Raw genomic sequence first — 18,170 nt, forward strand, 5'->3', positions numbered from 1 at the left:
GGCTGGATAGCAAGATTGAATTAAGATTGCATTCTTGGCTAAACCACTAAAACATAATGAAACAGTGCTGTCTAACATAGCTCCTATTCTACATGTGGTGCACATTCCAGGCTCAATCTGTCTGCCCAAAAATAGGCACCAAAAAAAGGCTAAGCTGTTCCAGATTATATCCAGAGGGCTGGCAAGCATGGCACAGGACAAGTGGGAGAGCCATGCCCTGCTGGAGAGGCAGCTGGAGGCTAGGAATGATATTTCAGCACTTCAAAGATGACTCTGACACTTATATCTTGGCAACTGTGTTGAGCACTTCTGTCTTTTAAATTTGTAACATATATCAGCAAGGAAAGAAAGAAGTTTTTAAAAAAGGGTAGCTGTGCAATATTATTTTACAATTTGTAGGTCTGTGCTTCAAGGACACTGATGTTCATCCTGCCAGGCTGGCTAATCCCTTCACTTAGCTTTTTAGTGATTCAAGTTCGCATTTTAAGTTGTCAAAATCAAGAAGTTTAAGGGCTCACACTCCCTCTTTCCTCCTACATTCTTTTACTTTAAGGTTAGGTAACACAAAGCCACAAATCATATACTTATCAGCTTATTTCTAAGTATCTTGGTTTTTTCAGGGTTTCTTATGAATTTTCCAGCTGTCTGATTACAAAAGGATGTTCACTTCCAAAGAATCCACTGGCCAGACTCTAACGGAGACAATGAGCACAACCCTGATACTTTCACAGTTACAGATGAAAGGTCTTTTTTTTTTCCAGTTGAATGCCACTATTTGACACTACACTCCATGACACAATGTAATTTTTTTACCTATGATGACTCTCACAACCTACTAAAAATCCTCATTTCTGTCATGAGCAAATTTCATTCTGAAAACATGAAACCATGATTTGGTATCTTTAAAAGCAGACTCAACTTAAGCACCATGCTTTAAATAGCTGAGAAAATAATGCTAACACTTGTTTTTATTTTAAAGTTTAAATTAGTCTTTATGGCCTTCATGACTGCTTCACCTACGTTCCTTTTCCATACACCAAGTCAGCAAACTTCCAAGACAATTCATCCAATAGACAAGGTAAACAAAGTATGTGTTACTGAATTCCAATTTTTTCAAAGCTATTCTGAGATGGAAGAAATGTAAAAGGTAAACAGAAACCAAACTAACTAAATTACTGCAATGTTTTGTAGCCAATTGCTACAAAAAAAATATTAGCAGGCATCTTTCTTTAAATAAAACATATAGTAAATGAATGTTACTGGAATCTGAGTCTGCTGTCAGAATTAATGTTGTTTATTAAGTGAACATCTTGTTTACAAATACAAGTAGTTAGTCATTTCTGGTGGGTCTGCATATTGCAAAATTTTTTTTCATCTCTTCATAAAAAAACTATTATAATTTCAGCAACAGCCCTTAGGAGAAAATTGTTAATCTAAATTTTTTTTTGAATGATGACAACACTGACTGTACTATCCGTAGGCTTTTTGGAGGCTCTTACCAAAAGGATAAGGCTTTGGGGATCCTTCTTCTATTCTGGTTAACACTAGATACCACTGCATGGTAAATGATTGGAAATATATTACAAATACAAACAAAAAAAGGTCAGTTAAACATATGTCAAATAATACATATAAGGAAAAAATACCCAAAATTTCTTACAAGTAGTGAAAAACTGTATTTGAACAGTCTAAATTTTAATACCATAAAGATGCTGTATCATGTAACTGATGTAGTATCAAATGTTGGTTAATAAAGAACTGAATTTAACAGTCTTGATTTTGTTTAATGACAGCTAAAATTTTGAGGTTTTAAAAATTATTATGGCAAATTCAATTTGGAGTTATACAGATAAATTTTACTGCTATCAATAGGCTGACTTTGTCTTAAGGCAGAATTTAATTGATCACGTTCATAAATACAACGGAGAGTTAATTGGAAGGTTTTGTCTATCTAGATTGCTTAACTCTTATGTTCTAAATCTACAAAACACTGCACATGAAAAACCATTGCTATGTAGAAATTTAAAGTTACTTACAAGTTGCTCTGATTTTACACCGAAAAGCTGAATGGTCTTCGCCACATTTTTGGCCACAGCTAAACTCAGGTCTGGATCAACAGCAGCCACATTTAGCTCACTGGAAGCAAAGATCACAAATCTTAATTAACAACTGAACAGTGCTGTATTGAATGCTGTATTGGATCGATAAAGAATTAACTATGAATCCAGAGTTACGTGGCACGTCAATTTAGAGAGAGTAACACATACAACCAAGTCTTTCCACGCACCGTAATTCAGTTTACAATTTAACAAGTCATTTGGGAATTTTATGTGCAGCGTTCCTATTCTAGTAGAAATGAGCAAAGTTTAGGAATGACACTTCAGTATGAAATCACTATTAGTAAGCCATTCAAAAATATTGACAGCAATTAACTACATTCAAGCTTTGGCAGCAGCCTTCAAACATTACAGGTGAATACACAGTCATTCAACTCTGGAATTACATGAGCTGTGCAGAAATACCCAGGGGATGCCTTAGCTTGACACAACTAATAAGCTGTGTTTTAGGCAATCCTTCATAGTAAAAGAGGCCCCCAAGGAATGACAGGGAACAAATGAAGAAGGAAAAGATTTCTAAATCGCTTCCAGTATTTTTTGTTCATTAACGTGACCAGATCTCCATCAGCTGGGGCTGCATTCAAAACTGCTCTGCTGAAGACAGGCAAGCACAAGAACCATCATGTTACTCATGGTAAGTTTAACCTCTCTCAAGAGCTGGAGAATCACTAGGCACCCCAGCTTAGAAAAATCTTCTCTGAGAACTCTCTAGGGCCCCAAACATCATAGGCTGAAGGTCAGTCTAGAAGATTCAGTTGAAATTTCACAGTTTTCATGTTGTTTTCCTTTCTCTTTTGCAAGGAGCAAAACAGTATCAGTCACCACACCAACAGACATGTTCTGAGCATCTGTAACTCCCAGTCACAAGTACTGTGTCAATATTTAATATTTTATACGCACACATACTGCGAATACTGCCCATCTTTTTTTAGACTTTGTTAAACAGAGTAGCTGTTACCAAAACCTTATGAGGGAAAATGCACCATTGGTAATTTAGGTATCTCATTCTACAAATTCTACCTGGAATAGTCATATTTAATTGTCATCTTGCTGTTTTACTCTAACAAAGTATTTACATCAGGTATTATCACTTCCAGCTAAGCAACTACCACTTTCCTTTGATACAGTCAGGATAATTAAGACACCAGACACTGACAGTATGTGTAAAATTTCTCTTCCTGATCTTTTATAAGCTTAAACATTAAAACTTATATTTTATGTATTCCAGAAAAACAAAATACAGAAAATAAATAATAAACTACATTTATTATAAATAATCATAAAGAGGTGCCTATCTTGCTGCATTCAGCATTGGTGCAGCCTCACCTTGAACACCATGTCTAGTTCAGGGTCCCACAATTTAGGAAGAATGTGGTGTTATCTGAATGTGTCCAGAGGAGGGCAACAGATCAGATGAAAGGACTGGAAGGAATGTCCTTGAGGGATAGTGAAGGGTGTGGGTTTGCCAAGTTTGGAGAAAAGGAGGGGCAGCCTCCTTGCCCTCTACAGCTTCCTAAGCAGGGAAGTGGAGAAGGAGTTGCTGAGCATCCTCCCCAGGATGAGTCAGAGGAGGTGTGGGAATGGTTCAAAGCTGCATGAGGTGAGGTTCCAACTCAGCATTAAGGAATCACTTAATTAACAAGAGGGTGGTCAAACCCTGGAAGAGGCTTCCTGGAGAGGGGGCCGATGCCCCAAGTCTGTCAGTATTTAAGAGGCATTTGGACAATGCCCTTAACATGTTTTAGCTTTTTGGCCAGCTCTGAAGTGTTCACACAGGTGGACTGGATTTATCATTGTAGGTCCTGTCCAACTGAAATATTCTGTTCTATTGTGTGTTACTCTATTTTATCCCATCCTGTCCTGTCTAATCCTGTCCTATCCTATCCTAAACTCTGACTTGATTTTTGCACTCATCTACTTTACAATTAAAGAGTGATCAACCTTTTACCGCTAAGGAAGTCTCCTTTCTAAAACTGTAAGTTATGAAAAAATACATGTTGAGTATTTCCAATATACACTTCCAATGCCTGACATGTGCATACCTGGCTATAGTTTTAATGATACTGTCAAGCTCGTCAGAAGAGGGAGGATTCCGACCTCCAGGAGGAAAGACAAGATTGATGGGGTCAAACAGTCGAGACAAGGATTTTGACAAATAGGCAGCTTCATACTGTTGCAGTGAATCCTTCAAGGCCTTTTCTGGACTTTGTACATAAGAAAAAGTTATTACATTTCAAATTAAAATACACAATAGCATTAAATTTTTCCAGACACACAAACTTTGCAATACTGAACCTGTTTTTCCTTTCTGCTTTTTAAACATATGCATATAAAAAATATTCTTCTGATAAGTCTCCCACTGACTGCTCAAGAACATATTTAAGTAAATACAATTCTCATATAAAATATTCATTTTATCTTACATAAGCCTGTAAGTCATAATAGGCTTGATAAGCCTGTTTCAGTTTGATCTTTCTGATATCACTTAGATGATGTTTATTCTATGATGTATAAACTAAAAACTGTGAATCATAACAACTGAGCATTTGTCATACTCAAATGATTGCAGTGTCAACTGAAGAAAGCTAGTGCTGTAATCACAATACATACAAAACTGAATTTTCACCATTTTCCTATTTTTTTTCACCCAAAGAGACGAAAAGATAGAACTTGATAGAACTCAGAGACTTTGTGAAAGACAAGACAACCCAACACTGTTAGATATATAGCTTAATGAAAAGCCTAGAGCTCTAAAATAGCATTAGAGCAGTCACTGCAAGAGGGGGAAAAAGCCTTTCAAATTCTCCTGCAGTGACAATTTGAATAACAGTGAGTTAAAAAAAAATATTCTGCTTTCTTACAGGGTGCAAATATTTATATTTTATAGTCATACAGTTCATAACACATACTCATAATCTTCATTTTTTTGCATGAATATGTCCTGTGCATCTTCTTCCATTTGTTGTAGTTCAGCAAAAAGATCAGTAGTTCCACTTGTGTTAAAATTCCTCTGAATATTTTGACTATATTGTTGGAGGCGCTTCCACAAGTCATTATAAAGCCTCAGTAATTTAGGGTATTCTCCTTCAAATGCTTGTTTCAAAAACATAGAGGCTGTAAAATAAAGCAGTAAGCAACACACAATGCTAAGTTCAGACTAATTTTTTATTCCTATAAACAACTTCTATCCTTGCATTTATATCAATATTACACAATGCTATCCTAAGTTTAATATTAATAATGTAATATTTCTAATTCATTTCAAAGTGACATAACTATAACATTAAAAGCACTTGACAAAGGATGTAAAGCATCAATATAAAACCAACAACTGGAAGACTAGATATGAAAAAATTATTTTGTAAAATAAATGTTAGGTATCATACTTAATTATTATTATCATTCATTTAAGGCCAAAGGGTAATTGCAACTCTAAATCTAGAGATTTGCTAACAATATCTTGATGGAGGATAAGTGTGGGGCTGTGCAACTTTGAAGATAACAATTTAAAACAGACAAAGATAACTCCTATGAATCAAAGCCTTCAGAAATGTGATGAGGGAAGCATATGCTTTTATGCCCAATTCTTAAAACAAGGTACTTAATATGCAATTCCTAAACTTCTCAAAGAAAGACAAAGCCAGCAGAAAAAGCAGCATTATTTTCAGCCTTGAAAGGCTTGCCACAAGTAACAGGAAATGAAACAAATGTACAACTGCTTTAGCAACTGTTAATCTTGATCTAACATCACTCAAACTCTAGAGATTTCCCATTACATTAGGAGATAAACACTGTTCCATTCATTCATAGGCTTTTCAGGTTCCAGACATCTGCCCCATTTCACCCAGGCTGTGCTTTCAACTCCAATATATAATTCTGAATACAGGAGGATTCACATTTATTATCAAACACAGAGTTATTTTAGGTCATGAAGCTATGTTTGCAAAGACTGTCCCAACCTCACACAAGCAGATCATTATCTAACATCAAACCTTTTAAACTGCTATAAATTTCTATTTTTACACTATTTTTCTGATATCTTGTCTTCCTTTGATCTATATGATCCAGAACATGACTGATGTCAGTGCATTCAATCACCAGAAATTTATATTAAAAATGAATACTTTCATTTAGATGCCTCGCTGAAATGAAAAAATCTGTCTCCCCAAAACTCAGCTGTAGCAAGATTAAAACATTCACATCGAACCTCCCCTATAAATCTTTATATGAAATACATTATTAAAAGCTGTAAGTAATAAATAGTTTTGAATAGCTGTTAGAGAAAGTACAGCTGCCAAAATGTAAGAGTTCCCTCAGTTATGCAGTGTTGGTTGGTCCTGTTAATTGATGTCACAAATTTACAATCTTCAATGAGAACACAGAGAACAGGCAGCACAAGTTCAGTGTGAGCACAGGAGGCTCAGGGTATGTACATGCTGCCCTTAAAGCAATGCATAAGGCAAACAGTAAAATTAATATGTTTTAACACAAGATGCATACATTTTCTTTTGGGATCATCCAGTTACTTAGCAACCACTGAGTATGAATCCACCAGCTAGTTCCTCAAAATTATATTGCTGCTAAAAAGCCTGGAAGGACCAAATTTTGAAGAGCCAGTGCAATAGCTGATATCACAAAGATAAATGTACAACTTATGCCCTTCGCCTCTGTGTGCAAAAGATTAAATTTAAATACTCTATGCAAATGTGAAAGACATATTTATGAAAGTACCAAACTCACCTATGATCCAACTGCATGCTGCATTAGCATGTTCTGGTAATAGAACTGTCTTATGTCAACACATGATTTATATTTAATATTCCTTGATTGTATCAGCTATTTACATATTACACATGAAGAGAAAATTGTGTTAAGTCAGAACACCAGCTGTTCATCTGTATTTATATAAAACCATTTTGAAGTAACTAAAATCCTGTTTATAATGGAATCAAAAAAAAAAAACCCCGAAATCTGATTTTTACAACCAATCAGTGTTTAACAAGAAAAGACTAAGAATTCCTCTTTAAAATCAAATTACTAATTTTGAATTTGGCAAACCCACTTGCTTCAGGGAGGATAATGTACCATTCCAAACATTTTTACCTCCACTCACAGTTAGAAAAATACTTTTTGTTATTAGACAACAACTACTTAACAAAACACAAAATATTTCTTTCTGAAAATTCAACCATAGTTTAAGAGGATCCTGTCTGGTTACAAACCCAGAAGTTATAAACACACAGACTTTGTGCTGAGTGAACCACTGCTATAGTTCTTGTAGAGGAGATACCGAGCAAAGGATTTACTGAAAAGTGAGATTCTAAATAATTACAGAACACATTACAAATCATTTATACTGAATACTTACAGTCTGTTGCTGACTGAAACTGAGAGGAAAGTGTCTGGGTAACTGCAGCCCAAAATTTGTACAAAATATCAGACTGGCCATCCTAAGAGTAAGGGACAAAAGGAATACAAGTTTCAAAACATGCTCTTTCCAAAGAATATCAAGCAATGCAAATGCTTCCAGTCAAAGCTGCTTCTCATCACTGAGAATAAAAACAAAGTAAGTGAAATCTGAGAAGTTTTCCTCAGGTTTAGAGCTAGAAAAACTATCGGAGAAAACAAAAGAAAAGCTTCAGTCTTGTCTCAAATTAAATATTTGAGCAGAAATCTCCCAGCTCTCTAGGGGTGCGAGTGCAGCCTGAAGCAGCACACCTCAGGAGACGTGTTAGAAAATCTCCCTGCACTGCAGTGACCTTCCCATTCCGTGGGAGTTCTCGTGCTGGCTACACCACAGCAATTATTCACTGCCATTACCACGCGCTGGCAAACTCCAACCAGCACCAAACCACTGCACACTGAGCAGCTCTGCTTCCCAAAAACACAAACCACACAAAAATACAGTGAACCTCACAGCTGACTCTTCCCTGCCTGGTGCCAACAGGGATTGCAGTCTGAAGTGGAAACAAGGGAACACAGCAAAGGGAATGTGCAGGGGCAGGCTGCTTCCCTACTGCCCCAAACATCTGGGACTTAGGGTCAAGCATTAAAGCCTGATTTTTGATCCCTTTCTGTTTGAGGGAGAAAAAAAATTCCAGGAGATGAGGATGGGTATCCTGTCCTGCCTACTTGGAAGACTGCTCAGTGTTGTCATGGGAAGAGAAAACCCACTCTGAACAGAAAAGTTTTCTTCCTTGCATGGTGTACATGTCATCCCTTGACCCTATGGCTGCATTAACCAGTTTGACCATATCACTATAGGAATGACAATCAGAAAAGAAAAAACATGTCAGTTTCATTTCTGCACTGCCCAGCAGTACCACAAAAAGGTGAAGATAATCTATTATATTTAAATGTCTTGCTACTCCAAAATGACTTACTACTAAAGATGATAAAGGAAAAAAAAATGGTCTCTTTTCATTAGCAGTGGCAATAATGGGCAAACCAACTAATGTCTTTACAATGTCATTCATTAACAAGTACCACTGCATCCCTCTTGAAGATCTGTTCATTGAAAAACTGCAAGTTCAAGCACAAGCGTCAGGTTAAAAAAAAAACTTAAAGAATGAATATAAATTCTGAAAATCAGTCAAAGGTATAGCGATACATCTAAAAGTAATGATAAAAAATAGGATTATCATCACAAACTCTACAATTAGATGAGGAATTAATCCAACTCTACTCCTTATCTCTAAAGATAAAGAAAGGTAAAGTTTATGGGTCATGTATTAAGAACTGAGAAAGAACATCTTTTACACTCTTGGACTCATAAAATGTATTATAATTAACACTGAATGCTAAAATAAACTGAGATTATGGAATCTCATTTTTGACTGCTTGAGGACAATGACAGATTTAGAAACTGAAGTAATTTATTTTATAGTTATGTTTGTATTTTCTGTAAAATTGTACTTGACTTTCATAAATGGGCAAAGTAAAATTAGAGTATCAGAAAATTATTCAGAAGGTTCACTGCATAAAATCTCTTTTCTTTGATAAATTTATTGTGATAGCATAAACGTGAATTACTTAACTCTTTATTTCACAGTTTCAAATTTAGAACATGAAGACTACTATATAACAAATGGCCTTTCACATCAAATATAAATTAATTGGCTTTCATATTCTCAATCCCAGCCTGGAACAATGGTTGCCTATTGAGCATGGTAACTCAATTCAAATTCTAAATAATCTAATGGAGGTGAAAAAATAGTTAGAGAACACTTTCAAACTCTTTTTTTTCATTCCTGTAATTACCATGTACATCTCTACCACTGTCTCAGAAGAAAACACAGTGATTAAGGGTCCAGAAAACAAATATGCATGTACCCCTCCCCATCAACATTCCTATCTTAACTGTCAGATTCAGCATGGTGACAAGTAACAGTAACATGGGAAGATGCTTTATGTTGCTGTGGAAATATGTCACTTTGCCATGTATCTCTATAGACATATATAATATAAGGTCAGACATGCACACACATGTTCTCATGCACACATTTGCATAGGTAGCCACAGCAATACAAATTAGCCTCTGCTCATTAGTTTGTCTTGTGACCTGGGTGAATGGTGTACATTACCTGCATCAGAATTTTGTAGGGAAGAAGGCCCTCATGGCTCAGCTAGCCAGCTGTATTATGTATGAGGAGAGACAGAAGGGAAAAGCTTCACAAAGAAGTCAGATAACATTTCCTACTGACTGACTACTGAGTCAAAAACGTTCAGGGGAAAAAGCAAATGCCCAGTTTTCTAACTAACTAAAATCACTATCTACAGAGTGCTGGCTGCTTGTATAACATATGACATGAGATTTCACTTTGTCCAGTGCTGAGATGCAGTCTCTCTGGAGGTGAAATATAGCTGTTGATTAATAGCACAGAGAAGACCATGTAAGAGTTTGTGGCAGGAACTAGAGAATACTGTTGCCTACGCATACACCAGGGGGTATTTAAGTGGGTGGACTGTAGCTACCAAAACTGGAATACAGCAAGGCATTAGCATTAGATACTCCAGAGGGAATAAAAAAAGTGCCATATGCAACCATGAGCATACAGAAACAATTTAATTTGTTTAAACCTGTAATTTCTTTTGCTTACACATTATTTGATATATTACTTTTGAAGGTACATTTGAGTTTCTCACTGCTTGTTTTTTAAATTATGTATTCTAATAAGGATTAGATTTAACTGCTTATAATGTAGCATGCAATTCCATCTGACAATAATCAATACTAGAAAATTACAAGGAAAGGGTAGCAAAAGGAGTGCTTTTCTCCAAGAGGAAATCAAAGGAATAACCCTTCTACTGGACAACTTCTTCAAGGACTTAAAAAGATAGGCAGAATGAAGCTGGAAAAGGCAGTTCTGCTTGCTTGAAATGTACACAGCAAATCTACTGGCTCATCTTAATGTAATGGAAAGTTTATAAGCCTTCCCTATGCTTCACATACATCACTGTAAGCAGCAAACCACAGTATCAGAAAGTAACTGCTCTTTTAGGCCTTTCGCTTTCAGAAAACTAAATTCAGTTAGCTAAAACTACCTTCTCATCTTCCCATTTGCAAATAATGAATATAATCCTCCTCCACACTTACACCAAATATCCTCAGTGGTAGACAATGTATGGGAGCATTGGGTACATCCACATTAGTGATTCAATGTGGAGATAGGGCTGTTTTTGGTCCAAATCTGTCTTGTGTCTAATACCTGTCTTGCAGAACACACTGAAGTGTGCTAGCAGACTAAATTCCACTATTCAAAGAATACACTACCTCATAATTAGTCTAAAAAAACCCACTTCTGCAATTAAATAGCTTTTTGCAGCATATCATCATATAGTTGTAAAATAATCCACAAGGATGTACTAATATTTCTATCAATTAATATTCTGAGACTTCAAATGAGGAATTTTCCATTTCTCTTGCTTCTGAAAATGAAATAGAATTGGAAGATGGTAAATTATTTACACCCCCTCCAAAATAAAAATGCTTGCTTTGAAATCTAGTCACAAGCAGATTAACATCTTGTGATACAATCCCTTGTAGCAGGAGCAGCTGACAAGATGAGTAATGAACTGCATCCGATTATCTTTTCAGCTCTGTAGCAATCATTTTCCAACAGCTTCCTATGCCATAACCAACAGCACTGGAAAAAGGTCACCGTTCTGTCACACTGTCCCCCCTCCCAGTGTACGTGTTTAGCAACACAGAGAACATACAAACATTTGGAAGGTAAGGGGTGTTATTATCTGGCACAAAGCTGTTTCAGGTGCATATTGTGCACACAGAAAGCCTACATAAAACATCCATACATAATTGAAAGTCTCCAGAAGTAAATGACTGCACTTTAGCATAAAATAAAATGTTATTTCCTCTTGTCATGTGATATGTTTCTCCTTCAACAAAAGAACCTTAACTGTAATTGATGGTATCTATAACTCATGATAAGAAAGATTCAGGTTGACATATATATATTTTCCCCATCATTAAATAGTCCAAATTAAAACTATGAACATTAATTGCAAGCAATTTTAAGACTATAATGGCAAAACAAAACTTTCCTCCCAAACCAGACCCTTTAACACAGCATTATAGAATGAATGGTACTGCCTGCTCACAGCTTTATTTTGATCTCACAGCATAGAAAATCTGGACATAAATCATACTTTGTACCACTACAAAATGGAAGATCAGCCGCAGAACTAGCCATTTTCTAATAAAAACCTGTTGTGAAAATGCCCCAATGCCTAAAGCACACTTACAGAAACTAATATCTACCAACCCAGACTGTAAATTAAAAATACTGTCACTAATGTTCCTGTGACCAGTGACCACTTTTTCCCCAAAACTGAACAGCTGAGCAAGCACTGACATGATTTAGTAGACCCTATGCAATTCTTTATGCAGTGCAAGACAGTTTAGATCTGTCCTCCTCTTGTTAATTCTTTATTTTCAGAAATGAATTGAACAACTGCCCAGTAACACACACTAGGACAACCCTCTGTCATTCTGACCTACTGGACAGCTGGCCACAATGAAGGAATGAAAAAAAAGATACTTTTGAAAGATGTATGGACTATTAGCACTTAGCTACTTTAAAACATGTTATTTCTAGGTAACCCACTTGCATCTGTGTAGAGTAAAATAGAAAACCACAACAACCAGACTGTACTCTAGCCCAGCCACTGTAGTCTTCCCCCTTTTTCACACTATTTAAGAATTTGGTACACAGTCACATATACTATTCACAGAGGAATTAATTGCTCATGAAAATTATACCCATAAATCAGACAAAATATGTCCAGCAGGCCAGACCACAAATGGTGATGTATTTTCTCAACAGTGAGGCTCACTATATTGTCTATGTGAATGGGACAAAGTTTATCCTTATTAAAATCATAGACAGCGGTAGTTTGACTTCCATGGGATATATTATTTATGTGAAATTAAAAATGTGCTTAACTGCTTTGCTGAATCAGGGCCAGAACCAGCAACCTGTTAGAAATATTTTCACTTTGTGTAACTATTTCTTTTCAATTATTACTATAAAGTCACTATTGTCAATACTCAGCACAAAGAGTAACACTGTGAACTTTCCCCTAATACAGCAAGTTTTAGATAAAACATCTAAGGTTGTGCAATAGAACTGCAGAGTCACAGAATTAACTAGGTTGGAAAAGACCTTTGAGATCATCAAGTCCAACCTACAACCTCACACCACCTTGTCAACTAAACCATGGCACCAAGTGCCACATCCAGTCTTTTTTTTAAACACCTCCAGGGATGCTGACTCCATCATCTCCCAGGGCAGCCCATTTCAATGGCCAATCACTCTTCCTGTGAAGAACTTTATCCCTATGTACAACCTAAATATCCCCTGATGCAGCTTAAAAACACTGCATAAGGCCAGTGCCAGGAGACATTTGGACAGTGTTAGTTCTTCCTGCTCTCCATCCCAGGAATTCCTTAAGTTTCCTGTCAGACCATTCCTCCACTCTCTTGAGGTCGCTCTTGACGGCAGCATGACTCTCTGGAGCATCAGCCACTACTCCCAGTTTTGTGTCATCAGCAAACCTGCTGAGGGTTCATTCTGGCCCATCATCCAGATCACTAATAAAATCTTAAAACAGAACTGGACCTTGTATTGACCATTGTGGAGGTACACTACTGACCAGCTGCTAGACTTCGCACCACCGATCACCACTTGCTGGGCCTGGCCATTCAGCTGGGCCATTCATGATTAATCCCACATTGATAAAAAGCTCTCAAAGTGGAATTGGGAGAGCCTGCAAACCCAATCACCTTCTATGCAATGACTGGTGGTAGGGAAAGGATTTAGATCAGTACTCTTTTGCTGGTATGGGGGAGGAGGGATTTACACTTGTCTATTATTTTTTTTTCAGTAGTCCTTTCATTTTTAGTGCATGGTATTACAGCACCTAAGCAGACTTGTTAATAGTGTGAAGCACCACTATTACTCAGATTGATGCATTGACTGCAGAGATTTGAAATTTAGATTGGATGTTGCCTGCTCGCAAGATTACAGAAGAAACTACAGACTGACACAATTCATGTGCTAAATCCCTTCTCACTCACATGAAAATGACTCGTTTTCCCAGTTCAAAAAATATAACCCATTTCCACTAACAGCTCCTAGTAAGTTAATAAACCACTGAACAACAGTGGGCTGAGTACCAGTGTCATCAAAGGATAGAAATTAGAAGACCTGTAGTCACTGGTACTATACAATAATACTCATGCTAAAGCCTGGAAAACTGATTTCAAGTCTCCTCAAACACAAAAACAGCTTACCTCATTTTAAAAAACCCATATCAAACTACTAATTAACTTTGCTATTACTGAAATGAAATCAAATCTCTTTAGCCCTGTTCTTATTAGAACTATTTAGTATCTGACATTAAATCTAAATTCAAGGAATGAGAATGAAAGTACCTCCCTTCTTCAGTATTAGACAAGAAAGTAAGAAGATGCTGAAAGGACAGATATTTATTTTTACAAATGGCTCTATTTCCTCCACACTGTAAATTTAGAACTTAATGAGTATAATTTTCCATCTGTGAATTAATATATTTGTGTCTGTCTAAAATAGCTATTTTAACATTCAAATAATAAATCTGACCCACTGATTCTAAACTGGTTCCCCCTTCATAACAACCACTTCCAACTTCGCTGTAAAAATTTTGATACTTTGAGTAGAATGTGAAAAACATCTTCATTGTGAAGCCTCTTTGAAATGTAAAACAATATGGTGAATATTAGCATGCAGCTAGTTGCTGCAGGCTCCTGAAATCAGGCTTTGCATACTAACATATACAGTGTTTTCTATCTGTAATCAAACGCTCCACCATGGAGAAATACAGGACTTGTGAATGTTGCTCCAAAAACAGAAGATGTTTAAAGGACAGTCTAAATATTTTTTCTACCAATAAAGCAACAATGCAAATGATTTAACAATTTCATATGACAAGATCTTATGGGACAGAAATAAGGAAATCTATTTGCACTATTTCTATAGCAACATAATTACCAAATGTTAGACTGTGAACAAAAAGCCATCATCCTCAGTAGTGAAATTAATCAGTAAAGAAAAGACAAATTCTGAGTGTGTTCTCAATAACCCTTTTCTATATCCTTAAAGTAGTCAGGATTAAATTTCTTCAAATAAGAGTGAATTTAAATTTCTAATGTTGTTTGGATTATACATTACAGGTGCAGAGATGTCAATAAATGACACTGTGATTTTAAAAATGACCTTGATTTTTTTTTCTTTTACTGCAGGGCACAGAATTTCATTACTCTGGGTTGATCAGTTTCTATCCAAAGTGTAATAGTTTCTAGACTTCCAGCAGTAGTGCAACATTTGAAAAAGGTCTCTTTATGCAGGTGACAAAGGAAACAAAAGCTGGTTTGCTTTATTTCTCAAAAACCTCCTTGACTAGAAAATAAAGTTAAAACTGTTCATTTCATAGAATATTGGAATTCTTAAGTGATTCCTCAGAAAAACTTTTGTAAGGAACAAAAATACCTAGATATTAAACAGTGTCCTATATCTTCAAAACTACTTAAAACATTAATTAATCCTTCCATATTCATGCAAGATATGCATCAACTGGAAATAAATGAACTTAGTATTCAAGAGCCAGTAACTACTCCAGGGATTTGACAGCTTTCTTCTATCCAGAGAAGTGATTTAGTATGTACAGCTTCAATTCCAACCATGCTTTCACCTTGACTACTTCATATCCCCTCCAAGGATGAAAGGATGGTTCGTTACCATGTCCACTCAGCCCGGAGCTGTTCAGGAAAGATTGACAAGAATGATGATAAAAGGCGGCACTTCTGGTAAATGTATTTCTTTTCCAATGGCAAGCTGAGTGAAAACCAACTGACTTAGTAATTTGCAGTCATCACTGATCTGCAATTTGCACAAACACCACCAAACCAGAAGCGAAAAAGAACAAAAATCATTATTACCTACTAACCCACACAACCTCCACACCATCCCTTTTCTTCATAGCTGCATATTTCTGTCAGAGAAACAGAATTAAAGTTCTACAGAAATTGTAGTGTCATTAGAAAACCACTGCACAGGTTCTGACCCTCCCATGTGAATTAGGATCAAATTATTTTTAGTATGGCTGCCTGGGCACACAGATCCATTCAAAATGAGAGTTGGGACTTCTAACTGGTATGATTTTCTTGGCTCTTTAAGAGTCCTCAAAACTCTGCAAGTGAATTCAGCAGGGCAATCTGTAGATATGAAACAAAAATTGTCTTAGATATTTTGGGAACCAAAAACCTGCTCATCCACCTGGGTACATCTTCACAAAGTACCTCATTATGGCTTAAATAACAAATAGAAATCACAGTAGAAATGATGTGCAAGTAATCCAATTCTGCATTTACAAAAAAAACTCGAAAAATAAATCATATAATAATTGGTGAAAACCATACTATTTCTGAATTCACATAAGACAATAATTAGATTATTTTTCAATATTTTCCATTTGGGATTATTTATTAATTGGGTCAACTGAATGTGAATATGTGATGGTAAATGTGAATAATTTCAAAACAGCAACATTTTAAACAAGTTTGGATGGGGAGCAGAAATTAGAAGGTGAAATATAAGTACACTCTGTCAATAAATATCTATATTTTCCATTTATTTTCTTTCTCTTATGTAATGCTGAAGACATTTCTTTCTGTGTCGTTAACACCTCATACTGCCAGTGTTGACAACTCAGGAAAAAAGCCTGCTTACTCACCAAACATTCATCAGCAGAAGCAATGATAAGAGCCCTCCAGAAAGTGCATAATAACACTCCCTAGAACTCTCAGCTCACTTTCTTACCCCGAGGCTTACGTAACCGACAGGGTTTGTGATGTGCCCTGGTTGCAAACAGGACACCCAAAGGCGAGCAAGGGCAGCTCTGCCTGCACCTTTCTGCCCAGCAGAGAGACCCAGCTCATCCTTTCTACTGACCACCCCAACCCCCCTTAAAAATGATTTGCTGCTTTTCAGGCTGCTTCTCTCTTGGCAGAGCCGTTCCCTGATGCCTATGTGGGAGTGAAGGACCCAAAATAGACGAGGATCAAAGATCATTTTCAACTCTTTTACAAGGGGCTAAGAGGGACTCCAATTAGGAAGGTGGCTGTCACAGAAAGATGTGTTCAGCTGCGATTTACACTGGAGTCAATTGTGGTTTAGGCATTACAACAGCCGAGGAAGGATTAGTCACTACACATTGAAAGAGAGAAGCAATAAAGCAAAATAAACTGAAGTAACCTATTAGCTCTCTGAAGGTGAATTAGGTAATTGAAAGAACTGATATAAATAACCAGTCATTAGGTGAACAAAAATATCAAATTTCCATTATTTAAATCTTACTTGTAATTTTAATTTTTGCCTTTAAAATTATGACAGCATTAACCCTATCTTTTAAAAAAGGTATACAGTGAAAGCTGTATTCGTTTTCCCCAAAACTAGAGATCAGGACTGCATGAGTTCTGAATTCTTTTGGCCCTCTCCAACTAAAATCTAGTCACTAAAGGTCTTTTTTTCTTACATAAAACCCACAAATTGTCTATTGAATTGTATTTATCCTTTAAACAGCTAATAGATTTGTTAAAAAATTAAATCTGTAATTAAAATATGTAAACATTAATAATAAATCTATAGTTCATGACAAGCATGAAATGAATAAGTTTTTAGAAGGTACTGTGAGTACATTATTTCTTTTCAGAATTGCATTAATTTCATATTGCGTCAAAGGAAAAACACCAAAATCTAGATCTGCAAAGGGAAGGAGTGAAAAAATGTGTAGTATAAATTTAATGTCCAGATTCTTCCATGATCCTCATGTAAGCCTGATACTGTTACTTAACTCTTGGCCACATCTAAAGCTAAAAAAGGTAAAAATTGGAAGGGAATTCTGTAGGAGAAAGCATAGGGTAGAGTAAAGATGCAGGTGTTGTCATTGCTCTCATGCTGAACTGCAGAATTTAACATTTTCCAAGTTCTGTACCTCAGCTTCTTCATCTGTCAGGTTTTGTTTCCTTTTTTTTTTTTTAAAAAAAAAAGAGTTTTTGTGAATCCTTTAATTAATTAGCTAGCACTTTTAAAACCACCTTTTTGGATACAACATGATACAACACTACTAAATATTATTACGGTAACAGGTAATTAGAAAGCCGGAAGGCACATGTTTGAGATCATAATACAAAATTGGAAAAACTGCAGGCTGTGCTATCTCTGAAGAGAAAGACACAAAAAAATCCCCAATGGAAAAAGAGAATGATGACTTAAAAAAAAAAAAAAGGCAAGTAGCTTCCTTGCTATTAAAGGACTTGTGCTTTAAAAAGGCTGGATCTCCTCCTCTCTTATGCTTCCTAGGATGATACTTGCACTGCAGTAATCAAAACAAGGAAGCAGATGGACAGGCAAAGTGGTACTGCAGCTGCTGCAGAAGATGACTATAATAATAATGTTGACATCAGTAACAGTAATTAGTGCGCAGACTGTAGAGTGG

The 18,170-nt window shown here is 36.2% G+C and overlaps 1 protein-coding gene across 1 annotated transcript in view; it reads right to left on the minus strand.

Moving 5' to 3' along the window:
• COG5 (component of oligomeric golgi complex 5) overlaps positions 1-18,170 on the minus strand; it is a 180,071-nt gene that overhangs the window by 45,488 nt on the left and 116,413 nt on the right. The window contains exons 11-14 of the mRNA XM_054275964.1: positions 7,486-7,567; positions 5,027-5,231; positions 4,160-4,321; positions 2,037-2,136 (exon numbers count right to left, since the gene is read on the minus strand). Coding sequence (XP_054131939.1) covers positions 2,037-2,136; positions 4,160-4,321; positions 5,027-5,231; positions 7,486-7,567 — 549 coding nt within the window. The remainder of the gene's footprint in view (positions 1-2,036; positions 2,137-4,159; positions 4,322-5,026; positions 5,232-7,485; positions 7,568-18,170) is intronic.

Source organism: Melozone crissalis, unplaced genomic scaffold (genome assembly GCF_028551555.1).
Source record: "Melozone crissalis strain CALT ecotype California unplaced genomic scaffold, PUWL_Pcris_2 ptg000004l_1, whole genome shotgun sequence".
Taxonomy (NCBI): domain Eukaryota; kingdom Metazoa; phylum Chordata; class Aves; order Passeriformes; family Passerellidae; genus Melozone; species Melozone crissalis.